Source organism: Apis laboriosa, unplaced genomic scaffold (assembly GCF_014066325.1).
Source record: "Apis laboriosa isolate Shangri-la unplaced genomic scaffold, ASM1406632v1 scaffold83_cov151, whole genome shotgun sequence".
Taxonomy (NCBI): Eukaryota; Metazoa; Arthropoda; class Insecta; order Hymenoptera; family Apidae; genus Apis; species Apis laboriosa.
The window spans coordinates 7,896-24,315 of NW_025224581.1; the positions used below are offsets into that span (position 1 = coordinate 7,896).

A 16,420-nucleotide genomic window follows, 5' to 3' on the forward strand; every position below is an offset into this window, starting at 1 on the left:
TCTTCTTCTTTTTTTTTTTTTCTTTTCTCAAAGAAAGAAAGAAACAACGACGTGTCTCGTATATACCGATCTCGACTCGCTCTCGAACGTTCACATTGGAAAATTAAAAAACGGCCATCTTTTTCGTCTCGTGTCGTACGAGGAGAGAAACGAAAAAAAAAAAAAAAAAAAAAAANAAAAAAAAAAAAAAAAAAAAAAGAACACTTTCATCATCCCTCTCGTTTCATCAACTTTCTCGTCATCGAGGTAAAGAATAGCAACAATAAAAAGGATAAAATGTTCGAAAGATTGTTGTACGCAGGGGCAATCAGGGCCTGTGCGTTGGCGTTCGATCGGGCTCCGCGCTTAAAAATTCATTTCGAATCTAAAAAGAGATAATCCGGTCTCTTACACACCCACACCCTCTCGTCATCCAATTCGATATATCACATCGCTCTCGCTCTCTCTCATACACACACACACACATACACATACTCATACACACACACACATTCTTTCGCTCTTTCCTATATCTCGCATCATACGCTTGCACAATACGTACTTACGATATACCTCTTACAATATTTTATATTCATTTATTCTATTAATTATATCAATACTGTTGACGGATAGAGATTCATTCACAGCTCGCACCAGAGCGAACGATCGTCCCTGCCGTGCGCGGCGTACCGTATTACGTTCAACTTTATCATCATCCCCCATTATTTTATCGTGTGTTTCTCTTCTTCTTCTTCTTCTTCCTCCTCCTCCTCCTCCTCTTCTTCGTCTTCTTCGTCTTCTTCTTCTTCTTCTTCTTCTTCTACTTCTTCTTCTGCCTCTTCCATTTCGTTTCACCACCGACAGTCCAATCATCCTCCCCTTTCTATTCTTTTATTTTCTTACATACTTTGTTTCATTTGACATTAATGTTTTATCACACGCTAAACGATCGGCCCCTCCCCCCTTTTGTATAATCTCGATCAAAGGGGCCGGGTTTCACGATTCTCGCTAATGGTATTTCGGATCGTTCTGACATCGAAACGCCACGCGGATGCGTTTTGATTTCGGATCGGCTGCCTCCTTTGCAGCTCGACGAATTCGGAGACACCGCGCACCTCCCCTTTCTCCATTCGAGGATCGACCGACGATAAGTGTTTGCTCGTGTATAGATATACATATACATATACATATATACATACATATACATGTATACACATACGTATATATTTTGCGTCTCGTACTGTGTAGTACCTGGTGTATTCCGCGTATCGGGAAAAACCTCGAACGGAAAACTGCGCGTCCATTCTCAGCCTCGAAAATTAATAACAGCGTATCTCGAACAGAGTGGATCACAACAACACGTGTTATTTAAAGTATCATGGTCGTAAAACACGAACGAAGTCGTCGTCTAAACGTCGTCGATGTGACGTAGGCGCGCACTTCTCCACTTTCTCGTCTTCATCACGGAGAGTTCCCCCTCGTGTTCCATCTCGCCAGAGTGGGGAGAAATTTTTGGTCACTCCCCTCTCGAGAAAAAGAAAAAAAAAAAAAAAAAAAAGGGAAACCCGATCACATCTTCCTCCTCGCACGATCGTCATCAATCCTCTCCTCGGTCGGCGACGAATCGAATTCTCACTTGTGACCACGCTGTGCGAAAAAGTATTCGATCTGTTGCAAACAGATGAGCTGTTGCATCAGGCTTTGCAGCGGATCTTGGCCCTGAGACTGAGCTTGCTGCGGCTGCTGTAGCGACTGCGTCAAGCCTCCACCAGTAGGCTGAGCAGCCGGCGGCAACATGCCGCCCGGACCCGACTGCTCGGCCAACAATTGCCGCTGAAGCTGTTGCGCCTGGTAATGGGCGACCGCGACCAGCTCCGAGGACTCCATCCCCATGGAGGCTGCGGCTGCAGCCGCCGCCGCGGCGTGGCCCAATTGCACCTGCTGCTCCGCGTGATGGCCGGACAGGCCAGGCTGATGGCAGGCCAGTGGATGGGACAGGCCGACGTGTGGCAGCCTGCCGGCCGAGCACCCGGTCGAGGCTAAGTAGGCGCCGGGGAGGTTAGGGTTCTCGCCCCGCTAGGGAGCCATGTTCTTGGGCCTGCGCCCCCGTCGCCCCCTGGTGGGGGGGCGCGGGGACTCCTGGCCTCACTGGCTCACCGCGGGACTCTTCTTGTCTTGTTGCTGTTGACTGGCGTCCTGCGTCCCCTGTACACCCGCTGCTGCGCCACCCTGCCCACCTTGAACTCCCTGCAACCCCCATTGCACGTCACGCATCGACCCACGTTCCCTCGCCTCTCGTACGTACGTTCCTCGATCTGTTTCGAGTGGTGGACAATTACCTGGCTGCCGGGCCCTCCTTGTGGCGGGCCGGGACCGCGGTCCGGGGGCCAAGAGTTACCCGGGGTCGGTTCCGAGTGGAATTGATGGGGATGCGGGGGCGGCCCGCCCGGCGTGTCGTGACTGTGCGGGTCCAGGCTGTTGGTGGCGTCGTACTGCGTGTTCTCCAACCTCGTGATTACCCGTTCGTCCTCCTCGCCGAAGTCCCCTCCCATCAGCGACGGTTCACCGACAACCATCACGTCCTGGATCGACAGGGGAGCAAGAGGATCAATCAGTTGATATCACGATCGACGTTCAGAGAAATCGTACGAATCGCTGGTCGTAAGGAAAAAAAAAAAAAAAAAAAAAAGAAAGGAAAAAGAAAGGAGCGTTTCCTTTTGAAAATTTCTTGAAAATCCTCAACGATGTTGGAACCGATTTCGAAACGGGACAACGGCGATAAAGCCTTCGATAAAGGACGTTTCGGCTGCAGCCCGTTCGACTCAAACGAAACAAAGCAAACGAAGCTTGTGATGCTTCTGATCGCTCACCTGTGATGCCAGAGAAAAATTAGGCCCCGGAGATCTCTTTTTGCTGGGGGCGGGTGGCGCGTTGTTGCCGGGACCCGACGTGCTACCCTTCCGCTTTCTCCGCTTGCTGGCCGGCCTCTGCGATTCTGAAAGAAACGAGTGCAACGATGAGGGGGAGGGGTGCAGGATCGGTCGCTAGAGTTACGCTAGCCATGTAGCAGCGCGCTAAGAAACTTCAGACCGCTACCCAGCTTTGGACCTTTCTCTCCATATCAAAGGTCTCTGACACACAGAAGCATGCATGCATCGGTGGACAGACAGATAGAGGATGATCGGCAAGATCAACTATATATATATATATATATATATATATATACACACATATATATATTCGCCTCTATTTTCTCCGTCGGAGAAAATCAGATAAGCTACTTGGAAAAAAAAAAAAAGTACTCTGCACTCACGTTCAATCACGTATCTTTACACAGAGAAACACGCATCGCATCGAAGTAAATCCGACGTTCTCTCAATTCTTACGATTTCTTAATACGCGCTCGGTTCCATGATTTCGCCAACCTTGAACCACGGGGGCGTCGTCGTCGTCGGGTAATTGAGAGGGAGACGGTTCCCGGTCGCGGAGCGAAACAGGAAACGCGGTTGCGGCGCATACGCATGATAAAAACGGCCGATAAGCCGACGAGAAAAAGATGCACGCAACCATCGATTGGGGGAGAAGAAAAAAATAAAAAAAAAAAAATCAGGCACGCAGTGCTATCTGTCGACAACGATCGCGCCAATCGGATAGAAGATCGTCTCGTTTCGTTACCGTTTCCTTTAAAAAAAAAATTTCTTTAATCTTGTTTTTCCTTTTAATTTCGAGTCTGCGTATGTACATATATAATTTCCTGCAGAACAACGTTAAACGAAAAAAAGAAGGAATCGAGAATGATCGTTCTTCTTCCTCTTAATCGCAAATTTTGAGATGACAAACGATCCGCGTATGAATTTTACCATTAAACGTAAAGCACAGAGGAGGGGGACGATTAAATATTTGACGAGTCGGACGAATCTATATCCCCAAATATTGCGACGAAATACGATTTCCCAACGGGTTGTGGGCGCGGAAGAGATAAAGGATGAGATAATGGGGGGGGCCTCGAGGGAGGGGAAATAAAAGTTCTGGTCGTAGAAACCGATTGGAACCGAGGCCCAAGTGAACGCGGCAACAAGTCGACGAGGAATATTCCGTCGTCGAGCGATCGAAAAACGAATCCTGCGGTAGACTGGTCGACCGTTTGGCTCCACTGGCTGGTGCTTCTCATGTAAAGCAACTGTTCGTCTACCTCTCTTACCCGGCGGGGCAACCATCCTCTGCCATTTCTGGAACAAGGTCGTCTTCAAGCAGTCCCGCGGTGACAACGCGTACGCCTTGTGCCTCGACATCAACTCTTGCATCGGTTCCAAGATCACGCATAACTGGAAACATAAAGAAACATAAAGAAATTCGATAAATAATTCTCGTTCCAGCGTAAAGAACGAATTAAAAAAAAGAAAAATCTACTAACTCCTCCTCCATACGAATTTTTGATTTTATTAAATTCTAGAAAAAACGAATCCGAAGCAAATTTTTCTCAAAAGAGACTGCTACACAATGAGAGAGAGAAAGAGAGAGAGATTCGTTGATCCATTTATATATACATATATATATATATATATTTCGATAATTTTGGAGTAAAAATAGACAGGCTTATACAGAAACAAGATAAATGCGACTGTTATTTAATCCGACGCGGGTTCGACAGGGAACTTATGCACGCTATTAATATGAAAATTATCGTATACGGTGTGTGTGTGTACCGGTTGAAAATAAACTTCCTAAAATATATTCGCACAACGGTGTGCGCAACGGTAGCAGAGCGGCAGAGCGGCTTGCATCGTCGAACACTGTCCAAGGGAAATTAAATTTGGTTTATGTTTGCCGTAATAAAACTGGAATCCATTTTACATTATTATCGTAAGCACGTAATTTCACGGCAGCCTTTATATTATAATGATGACAATTAAAGTAATCGATAGCGCGGCGGTGGCCGGGTTGGACAGAGTGGCGAAGTGCCGCCGGAGGGCCAAAATTTTCCAAAACTTTAATTTCATTTTAATTAATATTCGCGTCGGGTACGTAGGCGCGTCGCCATTGGCGAGATTTCCGATCGATTCTCCAACGTCCAAACGTTGGTGTCGCTACTATTTTTTCACGCGCATTCGTATTTATAATTTCTTCTAAAATCTAATTCTAACTCGATCAAATCGAAGAGAAAATATAAAAAGTTTTCCACGAGGAGGATATTTTCTCGTCGGCTTTCGATTAACGTAAGCGACACAATCGTTCCAGAAGAGAGACAGGCGCGAGTGAAAGCGCTTCCGAGCGCGCGAAAGAAGGTGGATCGTAACCCGGATACTCGCAACTTTCGCGAGCCGATCTCTTGCCTTCGATTCCTCGTCCATTTTAACCCTTTATCGTAAACAAGTAAATATTAACAAGTAATATTAAGTGGGGAGCCTTTCCAATATATTTGATATACATCTCGACGAGAGAAAATTCGTCGTTTAACGTCAAGTCTTACTCTTTTGGAATAAACGAAATTATTTTGAAATGGCGTGTACATGAAATATATATTTTTTGGAATCCATTCCTGAAACTTGCCATACGTTGTATATTATTTATATTTCGTTGATTAAACACGAATGAGACGTCGTTAGAACTTGCGAATTTACACAAAAAGTATATTAAATACCATCGTTCGAAATTATAAAGGATTAGAATAATATAGATCGAATAATATACTATTATTATTTCGATGAATCGCCTATTGCGAGCAATTACATATTCATCGAACCTGCCTGAACAACAATTGAAATCTCGATGAATTCCAACTATTTAGAAGGCAAATAATTTTTTATCCATTATTTTACTGGAAAGACTGCTCCACTAGCTGGAATACACGCACAGAGATAGAAAAATTAAATAAAAAATTAATTTCTCGATTACCATTACTCGATCGATAACAATAATAATACGTACCCTAAGATAGTTGAGGGTGGAATTGGTGATGCCCTGCCTTGTGATGTTCTTGCTAAGCTGTTCGAGCATCGTCGGGTCCTGTTGCATACCGACCACAGTTCTAGGCACGAGTTCCTTGTGCGTCCTCACCGACATGTGCCACGACTTTATCCTCATAAGGTCGTCAAACGTGAATTCCAATATTAATCTACCCTCCGTGCATACCTGCAGAACAAATACGCGTTCAAATTACTCTGTATAAACACGGCCTCAATGCCCTCCCGTCCAATCTCGTAGGTGAGAAATTTCATTTTACGTCACGCAACAGAGGATAGCCGGCGTCTCGAATAAAATTTACGAAATGCAATTACGAGTTGCGAGAATGCGAGTTTGAGAGTATCGAGACAAGTGTGAAGAAAGAAAATGGAAGAAAGAAATGCCTATTTTCCCCTCCCCCGTTTTTCTTTCCTCTCGAAAAATATTACGAGACGAAGATTTCGAGAAGCGGATACAGTTCAATCCGCGTCGTTTTGTCAAAATCACGCGTTATCCCGTACAACGCAAGAACTCTCGTGCACAAAGGGTTGAATCGATATCGCATCGGAGATAACAGATTCGATCATGCGAACAAGCTTTCTCCCTTACCTTAGTGAACATCGGTTTTCCGTGATGCGTAACCATAACGCAGTTATCACAGTCGAGGGTTATGCTGGTATTGTGAAATGACTCCTTCGGGTGTTTCAAATTGTAGTAAAGTTCCGTCACACCGCCCTCGAATATCGAACGGAAGTACCTAGGTATTAACGTCCTTCCTATCGCTGTAAATATAATTGAACAAATCGTGATCAGAATCTTGGTCTATACGTAAAAATATATTCGAAGGGAAAATTCCTCCCTCTTCCATTTCTATATAATAATTATAAAACTTCTAAAATGCTTGTGTATATCTTTTTTACTTATATTAAAAAGAAAGAAAGAAAGAAAGAAAGAAAATTTCTATATCGATTACAAGAATAAAGGAAGATAGAAGTCGAATTTTTTCACCAGTTTCGAGGCGAAATCTCGATTGTTAAGCGATTATTACGTTCGCAATTGCGAAGCAAAACGTAGAAGGGGGGAAAAATGTTAAACGCGGACGTAGGATAATTTGAGAAAAATTCGAAATCGAAGGAGGTGGGTATCCGTATCCTTCGCAATATCTTACTGTCGCAATAATGCCCGCCCGTCGTCGTTTTACGCTCGATGACGACGCGATGCGACGTGTAATCACGTTGTTACCGTGTATTCAGGGACGAAGCGGAGGGGCGAGGAGGACATTAAATCCACCGGTTGCAAAATTGCTCCACGGTGGCGCGTAATTATTTAGAACGTGTGTGGAAACGCGTGGTGCGTGCGTACGGGCCACTGGCACGGGGACAATGGACCGTGAAGAAGAACCGTGTCGCCCCGAAAGAAAAACGAGCAACCGGAGGCGGGTGTTGTATCTTCTCGTCCCCGCGAGAGCTTCGCAAATGCGTTTTCCACGTTTGCTAAATAACGTTATACGCGGAATAGAGACTAAAAAAAAGAAGAAGAAGAAGATTAGAAAACGATCCAAAGTGATATGGTTTTGATAACTTACTGTATCTCTTGGGGCCGTCCTCCAAGCAGAACGTGAGGGTTAAGGTTGCGTCATCCTCGAAGAATTCAGTCGCGAATGCGTCCCACCAAAGATTGTCGCTCTCCTGTAACATAATGGACGGATGCAAGGATGTAATATTCTCCACTTCCGGCGGTGCAATCGTCTCTCGACGAGAAAAGTCGCGGCTCGAACACGAGATGCTTCGATAACATCATTGTTGCCCGTCGGCGAACGGAATCGCGAACCAGAGTATATATAATGTAACGCGAGTACGTCATTCTCGGCTTACCCGATGCTACCTCGGCCGACTTCCGCCCCCGAGGCTCGCTTCCAACTCGCTCGTTTACAATTTTTCGTCACGATCGCGTAACGAAAGCACCGTGTTTTCGCGGTGTTGTTTGCACCTGCCTTCCTTCCTTCCTTCCTTCCTTCCACCAGCCCGAAATTACACAGCCCCCTCCTATAATCCGCGACAACGTTTTCAATCTGCGCGAGAGAGAGATAAGGCAAGGTAAGGGGGGGAGGAGAGAGAGGGCGCGACTCGGCCGCTACCTGTAAACCGTGTCGTTTTCAAACGTATTCGTGTTACTCTACATATATATTGGCGTTTCGTCGCGGCATGAATATTTATAGGCTGCGAATATACGGAACGTTTGAAATTTTTACCGTCGTAACCGTAACTCGTCACCTCGTGAAAAACCGATCGACTATGGAACGCAGCACCGCTTCATTTCGAATTATTACACCACGCGCGGGGATCCATCATGAACAATAGAGTAGAAGGCTTCGAGCTTTGTCGTCGCGTTTTTGTTCTTCTTTTTCCGCGAAAAGCGTAGCGGCGTTTTCGAGAGGACACGTGTAAAGGAAAAGGTGGAGGGGGGAGTCTTTATATAAAAGAGTCAGTCGTGTCTCGGAATCGTGCGTCAAACATTCACAGGATTTATTTATACACGTAGGGATATTTAGAGACAGAGATAAAATTATCTATCGCGTTATAAATATTTTATAAGGGAGTTTGAAAAAAACGTCTCTAGATTTTTTCCTCGCGGCTTCTCCCGTCTTTATATCGAGGAGTTATTCGCCGTGTAAAGAGAAGAGTAATTTCGTTATTCGCAAGTGTATCGTTATCCTTGGACCTTTCGCTCGCGGTTCGCGTATGCCGAGCTATGCCAAAACTTTAGACGAGCGGCAAACGCGATTTCGAGAAAATATGTGGATCACTGGGTCACGGGCTCATTCATAAATTTCTCTATCGTCTTAACCTTCTCTTCTCTACCAACACTTCGAATCTCGATAACGAAGATATCGATTAGAGAATGTAGAGTGTACTTGGATTTGGATTTCGATTTGGTAAAATTTTTAACAATTAACAAGAAAATATAACATCGTTTGGTGTCATTTCATAATACGTATGCAACAAAAATCATGCACGTGAGATTTCAAGGTAAACAATTCTACCGTCTTCTTCGCGTATTTTATTTCGATATTCAACTCCCGTATATACAATCTCCAATACAAGCAAAGAGAAAAACGTAAACTCTTGGATTGTGGAGAACCTCGATCGATGCAAATTCTCGATCATCACAAAAATCCCCGCTTTTCCTTTTCATTCACTTCGTTTCATTCACCCACCTCGACGAACACAAAGGGAGGTCAACGATCACTGTTCCCCTCTCCCCCATCCCTTGGGAGGCGAATTTTTCGAAGAGACAAACGCGTCAAAACGTTCGAGTCAAGCTCCAACCAGTCCAGATTTGGCGAGGAGGGGGAGGGGGGAAAAAAGGAATATCGAGGCGGGACGATCGAGTTTCCGGCTCTCCTTGTTTCGTCGACGACGGACGACGACAACGACGCCGGGTTTCGCAAGAAAAGACGTCGTCGGAGCGAGGTCACGCGCGGGAAAAATAATAATAAGAGCGAGGGGGAGAGGAGGAGGGATGAGACGTGGGTGAGGCTGGATGCATAATTGAATGAAAGCGCAGCGAACAAGCGAGTCGAGAGCCAGGGGGTAGTCGGTGGTGCGAGCGAGAGGGGGCGAAATGCTATAATTTCAAGCCAGACAGTCATGCGTTATTCAGCGACGAGTATAGGTCGCTCTCTGTCTTTGCCTCGTCCCTCCTCCACTGTTTTCCTTTCTGTTTTCTCCTCCTTTTCATTTCTCCTGATCCTCCAACTTGCCTTTGGACCGTACGCTCGAAATCAGCGCCAGAAATAATCCAAATTTTCCAACGTGAGTTTGGTCGTCTAGAGCATCGATTCCAAAGTTTCCACGTTTCGAGATGGAGGGGAAAAAATCATATAACGTAAGGAGAGAAGAGAGAAGAAGACGCGTTAATCGGTTGTTTCGTTGAAAATAAAGAAGATACTCTCTTTTTCAAGTGTTCAAGTTGGAAAGAAATTTGTATAAGCGTTCTATCGATGTAATGAAGGATATAAGGCGATTTCATTGAAATGGCTCGTCCACCTCGTTTTAGAAAACGTTTGATCAAAATACGACGACGGAGAGATTCGTTAAGGCCGATCGATATCGGCCGAGGATCCGGCGTGAAGTGAAGAAGACGTTAACGCGTAGAGGGGGGCGGGTAGAGGCGCAAGACAATCGGTTTTCAGGGAGGTCCACGTGCGAGATGGGGAGATTTATTTCGGACTAGAGAAGCGGTGCCGTGCCAAATCAAGCAAACTGTTGCCACTCTCTCGCGCAAATTGATATTTCTGGCAAGCGCAAAGCTCCATAGCGAGCTGAAATCGGGGAGGAATGTCGAGTCGATCAAAATAGACGAAGGATCGACACCGAAATCGGAAACGGGAGGAAGGAACCCGCTGAGAACGAAATACGAATGCCAAACGTTAAGTAATATCTCGAGAATGCTGAAAGAATGGTTCGTGGTTATCTCTTTTGAAATTCTCATTGATTCTCAGGTGGGGGAAGAAAAGCGTTGCGAGTAGATACGTGGTGTGCGATTTTCTAGAAAATGTTGTAACAAGTCGATTATTATAATATATATTGTAGGTTTTTTAGAATAGAGAATAGTTTCAATTCCCGCGCTTATTTGCCTTCAATTCGTTTTCATTTAACATTATAATTTTTCTTTTCTTCTATAATTTTCGAAAATTTAAAAATTGATATTTCTCAAAATAAGAAAATAAGAAAAATTTATCTTAAGTTTAACGAATAATGGAGAGATATGTACTCGGCTTCCGTGCATGTGTATCATTTTTGGGCCATCTTCGTAGGTATTTCGTTGTAAAAGAAAAGAAAAGAAAAAGAAAATGAAAAGAACAGGCTCACGACTTGGCAACATTTTAAACTTTCCAAACTTTTAATCAAAGTAGCGTACCTCGGGAGCATACTCTACATAGAAGTTAGATCGATACGTAACGCGAACTCTTTGCCCGCGCAAATCACCAAAAACAACAACCGGCAAAGAACAACGTAAGTAAAACATTCGGTGGTAAGTTTCGAATTCTCGAATCTTTTGGTATCGGTGAACCACAAACGACCAAGGAATTTGTGAAAACTTGACCGATCCGAAACTTCGAAAGGAGAGTTAAACTTCTCTCTTTCTCTGTCTCTCTCTCTCTCTCTCATACGAGAAGGATACAAGAATATATTAAATTTCGTTTCCAAATGAATCTTTGACGAGATACAAATTTCTGCGGCTAATCACCTTTTGAATCCGGCTTTTTCTCCACCACCTTTTCCCATATCTGTGCCTATAAATCTTGTAATTGATATATATATACAGGCTGATTTTCGATTTGCACGTCATCGAAAAAGGAAATCCGTAAGGATAGAGAATGAGTTGGTCGTAAATTTCTCCTAGGCGAAGTAATTTTCATTTAATTATCCGTTCGAATATCGAATTTTTTTTTTTTTTTTCAAGTCGAATCTTGATCAGTCGGATTGAAAGAAATTTTGTTGTATCGATTATTGACCCTGCAACGATATAAGAGGGCTTCCTCGTCACCCCGATAGCGGGGTGTACTCATTTTAGTTATCGCGTCGCCAATATAAAACTCGTGCAACTTTGTTTCCAGCGAAGAACGTTCGAACGAAAAAAAAACGAAATTTAATATCGTTATATATATCTTAGTAATAAAAAAATCTTAGTAATAAAATCGTTATATATATATCTTAATAATAAGCATCTACTAGGATATTTTTAGGATATTTTTTATTGCGAGAAGAGAAAATTAAAATTATAAATTATAAATTGAAAAATAATCTCAAAAGAAATTTTTGTTCTTTTTTTTTTTTTTGGAGCAAACGTTAAGGTTAAGTTCGATTCTCGATACACCCCCGTATGTTCCGTGCTGGCTACAACGTGTAGCAAAAAATGGCGACTACGGTCGGAGAAAAGCGCGACAACGGGCAAGAAATTCAATCTCGATCCTCTGTCGACGAATGAAAAAGTAGGAAAATGCGTCGCGGCGCCGGAGACACACAAATCATCGCTGATTTCCACGATGTGCCGGGACAAAGCAGCGTAATACGCGCTCTTTTGGCCGGCGTATTAGCCGGAGTTAAATTCAATTTGTCCAGCCCGAAGTAATCCTGGCTCGGCGTGAAAGAGAGAAAAAGAGAGGGAGGGAGGGAGGGAGGCAGGAGGAGAGGGACAGAGAGAGAGAGAGAGAGAAAGGGAGGTGGAAAAGGGAAGCAGGAGGAAAAAAACGCGAAAATCCGGGACGTCGTTGCATCGCAATAACCGTGTCGACAGAGGAACGAACCCTGGCGACCCGAAAATTCGGATAAAATAGAAATTAAGTTAGATCTTTTTGCGTAATTGTTTTTTTTTTTTTTTTTNTTTTTTTTTTTTTTTTTTTTTTGATTTCTTTTTTTCTTCAACTCCGTTCGTTTACATCCTCGCATTTATATTTCGCTCGTCGAAATATTCGTTATCCGCCATCACGGTGAAATCGTGGATGCTTCTCTCTCTCTCTTTCTCTCTGTTTATATCTCGATGACGGTGGTGGTACCATGCCGTAGATATAATATTACTTTTATATTTAAATAATGAACAAATGAAATGAAGTTTCGTTCCGGAGTTTGAATTTGACGGATTAATTTCACTTCGTTCGATCTTTGTTCTATTGGAATTGGTTTCTATCGGAATTATATCGAAGGTTTATGTTTGATAGATAAAATTGTGTGGACGTCGTTCGACACCCGATTTCGATAATTTTGCGAAGTTGGGGATTAAATGGATGAAAAATTATTCGACGAGCAAACGACGGATCGGCCGGTTTTCAAAAATTTTTCGAGGAATTTCAAGTTTTATCTCGGGAGGAAAAGGTATCTGGTTATCCTGGATATCGATCTTTATATTTATCTCGAAGGGTAATTTTATATCGGAAAAATTATAAATCGAAGAATAAATTAATAGGAAACACGTAAATGAATATCTAATTAGATTCGAAAATTTAGAGATTGCAAGTTTTATCTCGATTTCGGTATTACATTTTCGAATATTGACGTGAAATAAAGAAATAGAAATTGAAGGAATAAAATCATATACGGTGAATAATACATAGAAGATATATTTAACAAAAATTGCAATGGAAATATATTGGATAATCAAGATATTTCAAAGTTTTTTATACAACTTTGAAGTCGGTGAACATTAACAGCAAATATTGTTGCGAATATAAATTTTCTATTTTCCGAGTTTAAATAATTTTTAATCTTACAAATTTATTTTGCAAGAAATTTTGTAAGGTACTCAAAAATTCATCGAATTTGAAAAATATATAATAATTCTTCTTAAAAATCGTTTGTTTGAAACTTGGATTCGAAAAAAAAAATCTTTCAAAGAAATCACGCGCACGTTACCAATTTTATTTCCACAACATTCCGCGCGCATCGATCTAAAGAGAACTTAAAAAAATATATATATATATATTAAACGATTGTAACTCGTCTCAAGTCTCGTTGAAATCTATGTAAAGACTGATCGATAGCGGTATACGGTTTGTTCGCTTCGAAACTCGCATATTAGTCAGTCCGACGAAAATAACGTATCGTTAACAAGTAGAGGACGACCGTTTTTACATATGAAACTTTATAAAAAAAAAAAAAAAAAAAAAAAGTCGAAACGTGTGTTCGATATTTATACCGTGTCTCTTTTTAAAGATCGGCAAACTTTCAAAGAAATTCGGAATTATCGAGGTGGGAATGAAAGGAAGAGAGAGAGAGAGAGAGAGGAAAAAAGTTATAAAAAGAGAACGAAGAGGAAAAGAAATGGAACGAGACACCTTTTTTCCAAAAGGTAGATGGTGTCTCTCCCTCGTATAAGAATTCTGAAGAATGAGAAAACCAAAGAAAATCTTGGATAATTCCAAACGTTCAGCCATCTATCGGTAGTTTATTATAAAACTGTCATTTGCGAAATGAATAAATATTTCGAATTTAATTATATTAAATTCCTTCGTGGGGATTCGGGATCGAGTGCAATTTATATTCTCTTAAGAGAAAAGAGTCGCGAAGAAAGCATACATATAATAAAATCTATATACTTTTTTCACGAATATTTCAAAATACGAATTTCGAATATTACGAATACCATCTCTCCGCGTGTCTTCTTTTTCTTCTTCTCCTTCTCCAATCTTGAAAAAAATATCCCGAGACGAGAAACTAATCAAGATCGAAATAACGAAAATAATAAGAAAGAAAGTAGGAATAAAAAAAAAATAAAAAAAAAGAAAGAAAGAAAGAAAAAAGGGGGAGGGAGGAGAAACAGAGAAGAAATAAGACGAAAAATAGAGCCCACACCTTGTATTATCCGAAACGTTCCCGATCCTCGTCCTAGAAACGATTCACCGCCAATAATTTCTGCCTCTTCTCCACCCTTCTCCCCCTCCCTCCCCTCCTTTCTCTCCCTCCTCTCTCTCTCTCTCTCTCTCTCTCTCTCTCTCTCTCTCTTTCCCCGGCTGCATTTTTTTTCCCTTCCATTTTTCGCCCTGGCAGGGCGTCGCTCTTTGTGCAGCCTGTACCGCGCCGGGGTTGCCGTTGGCTTTTCACCCGGACTGTACCACCCTACTGTTGTTAGGGGGGTGTGGGGAGACTAGGGGTGGTATATGATCGTGTATATACGCCGGCGGGAAAGTATTGTCGGCGCGCTCCACCTCACGATATTCTTACGAAAATCGTTTCGAAGGTGAAAACGGGGGGCGGGGGTATCGATAGGTATATCGAAAATTCGGGAAAATTACGTTTAATATGGCCACCATTTTTCATAAATTTCAAGGTAGGGAATAGGCGGGGGATAGACGGAGGGAGATTTCTCTCTGGGCAGTCGGGCCGGGACAAAACTGTTCCGGCCGATCGGAGTATATACGGCCCGGGGCGGCGGCGAGAGGGGCGAGGCTGGGAGGGAGAGGCAGGGGATGGGGGGTACAATATGGGTTATCGAGGGGGCCCCACCCCCGGGGGAGAGCAGGGGCCCTCATTTTATTACCCAGGCTCCCATAGAGGTTCTCAACCTTCTTCCCTCCGCGCTTTGCTCGTCGTCTCTTCGACGACGACGACGATGACGACGACCGACCGACCGACCGACCAGTTCTTCTTCTCTTCCTTCTCCTCCTCGCTAGCCGCTCTCTCTTCCCTTGTCTCTTGTCTTTTCGCTTTCGTACTTGGCTGATCGATGAGAATATCTTCTACGAGATGTGATATTCCTTTCTCTTTGTTTTTTCTTTTCTTTTTTTCTTTTTTCTTCTTTTTTTTTTTTTCGTCCCTCTCTTCCTTCCTCTCCCTCTCCCTCTCCCTCTCTCTCTCTCTCGCTGTCTCTTTTCTCGATGGAACGAACGTTGCTGCGCGCACGGGACACCGAGCGAATGCGTTGATGAATAATTGCATGAGAATTTCACCCCCGCGTTATTTTCGCGAACCGATTCGCCGGGGATGGAACCATCCGGATGGATATTCCGCGGTTGCAAGTTTTGTCTTTGTAGGAAATAATGTGGGGAACGAATTTTGCGATCGTTTTTTTTTTCAATCTCTCTCTCTCTCTCTCTGTCTGTCTGTCTCCCTCTCTCTCTCTCTCTCTCTGCGTTTCATTTTGTTTCGAGCCATCTTGGAAAGAAGTTATTTTGGAACGAAATGGAAGGGAGGAATGTGCGTGTTTTTGTTTGAAATCATAGGAAGCATTTTTTATAATGGGGGCGTTGAGAAAATCGGTGGTCGAACTTTGATATTTTAATATTTCCAAGGATGAAAAAGCGTCGTGTAAACACTCTTACTTTTGAAAAGATAAGAGTTTTTAAATTTATATTTATGCGACTCTTTTTTCAATCTTAGGAGAAATATAATAGGGTAACCGAAGTTTGGCCATCTATTTCTCCTCGCCACCCTAAAAGAAGAGTTAATAAGAAATTCTTCTTAAATTCTGTATTTTCTCAGGGAAAGAACGTTGTTCCAACGTTGTTTAATTTTTACTCGATACGCTTGAATTTTCTTTAATTAAACATTCCTTGTGTATATTTATTTCAGAATTGTCGTTCGTTATACATCGCGAAAAAGCGATTATATTTAATCAACGGAAATATCACGAACGAAAAGATCGTTTCTATAATCGTTCCATCGATCGAATACACAGAGTGTTGCAACAACTTTATTGTATTTCTTACGTGAATTTACATTTTTTTTTTTTTTTTTTACGTGGGGCAGAATAATTATAAACGATCTAAAATTAACTCGTGATTCGTGAAAGTTTAAGGGGATCCATGCAATAATAACGATAAAATCTCAAAAGTGTAATTATCTAATGGAACACACGTGAACACCATATATCGCGTAAAATTCTTCCATCGATCGAAAAGCCGGATCAATCATTTCGCGTAAATGCCCCGATTCTGTCTAATTTCGCGAAACATCCCCGATATATCTTTGAAACAAGGTTGCCAAATAATTTTCGATCC

At 42.7% G+C, this 16,420-nt stretch overlaps 2 protein-coding genes across 5 annotated transcripts in view; both read right to left on the reverse strand.

The window, feature by feature from the left end:
• Positions 1-11: 11 nt before the first annotated feature.
• On the reverse strand, positions 12-1,906 carry LOC122719536. Its single transcript, XM_043945448.1, has one exon. The coding sequence runs from the start codon at positions 1,870-1,872 to the stop codon at positions 1,612-1,614; it is 261 nt and encodes an 86-aa protein (XP_043801383.1). The 5' UTR covers positions 1,873-1,906; the 3' UTR covers positions 12-1,611.
• A 179-nt stretch (positions 1,907-2,085) lies between these two features.
• Positions 2,086-16,420, reverse strand: part of LOC122719534 (LIM domain-binding protein 2) — an 83,556-nt gene continuing 69,221 nt past the window's right edge. For 2 of the 4 annotated variants that reach the window (XM_043945446.1, XM_043945444.1), the window contains exons 3-9: positions 7,508-7,610; positions 6,532-6,704; positions 5,908-6,111; positions 4,172-4,304; positions 2,850-2,974; positions 2,319-2,561; positions 2,086-2,226 (exon numbers count right to left, since the gene is read on the reverse strand). In XM_043945446.1, the coding sequence (XP_043801381.1) occupies positions 2,125-2,226; positions 2,319-2,561; positions 2,850-2,974; positions 4,172-4,304; positions 5,908-6,111; positions 6,532-6,704; positions 7,508-7,610 (1,083 nt within the window). In that variant the 3' untranslated portion in view covers positions 2,086-2,124. Of the gene's footprint in view, positions 2,562-2,849; positions 2,975-4,171; positions 4,305-5,907; positions 6,112-6,531; positions 6,705-7,507; positions 7,611-16,420 lie in introns of all 4 variants that reach the window. The other 2 variants (XM_043945445.1, XM_043945443.1) reach the window with 2 other exon arrangements.

Coding starts and splice junctions, on each gene's coding strand:
- LOC122719536 (XM_043945448.1), bottom strand. CDS start 1,872: ATGGGGATGGAGTCCTCGGAGCTGGTCGCGGTCGCCCATTACCAGGCG.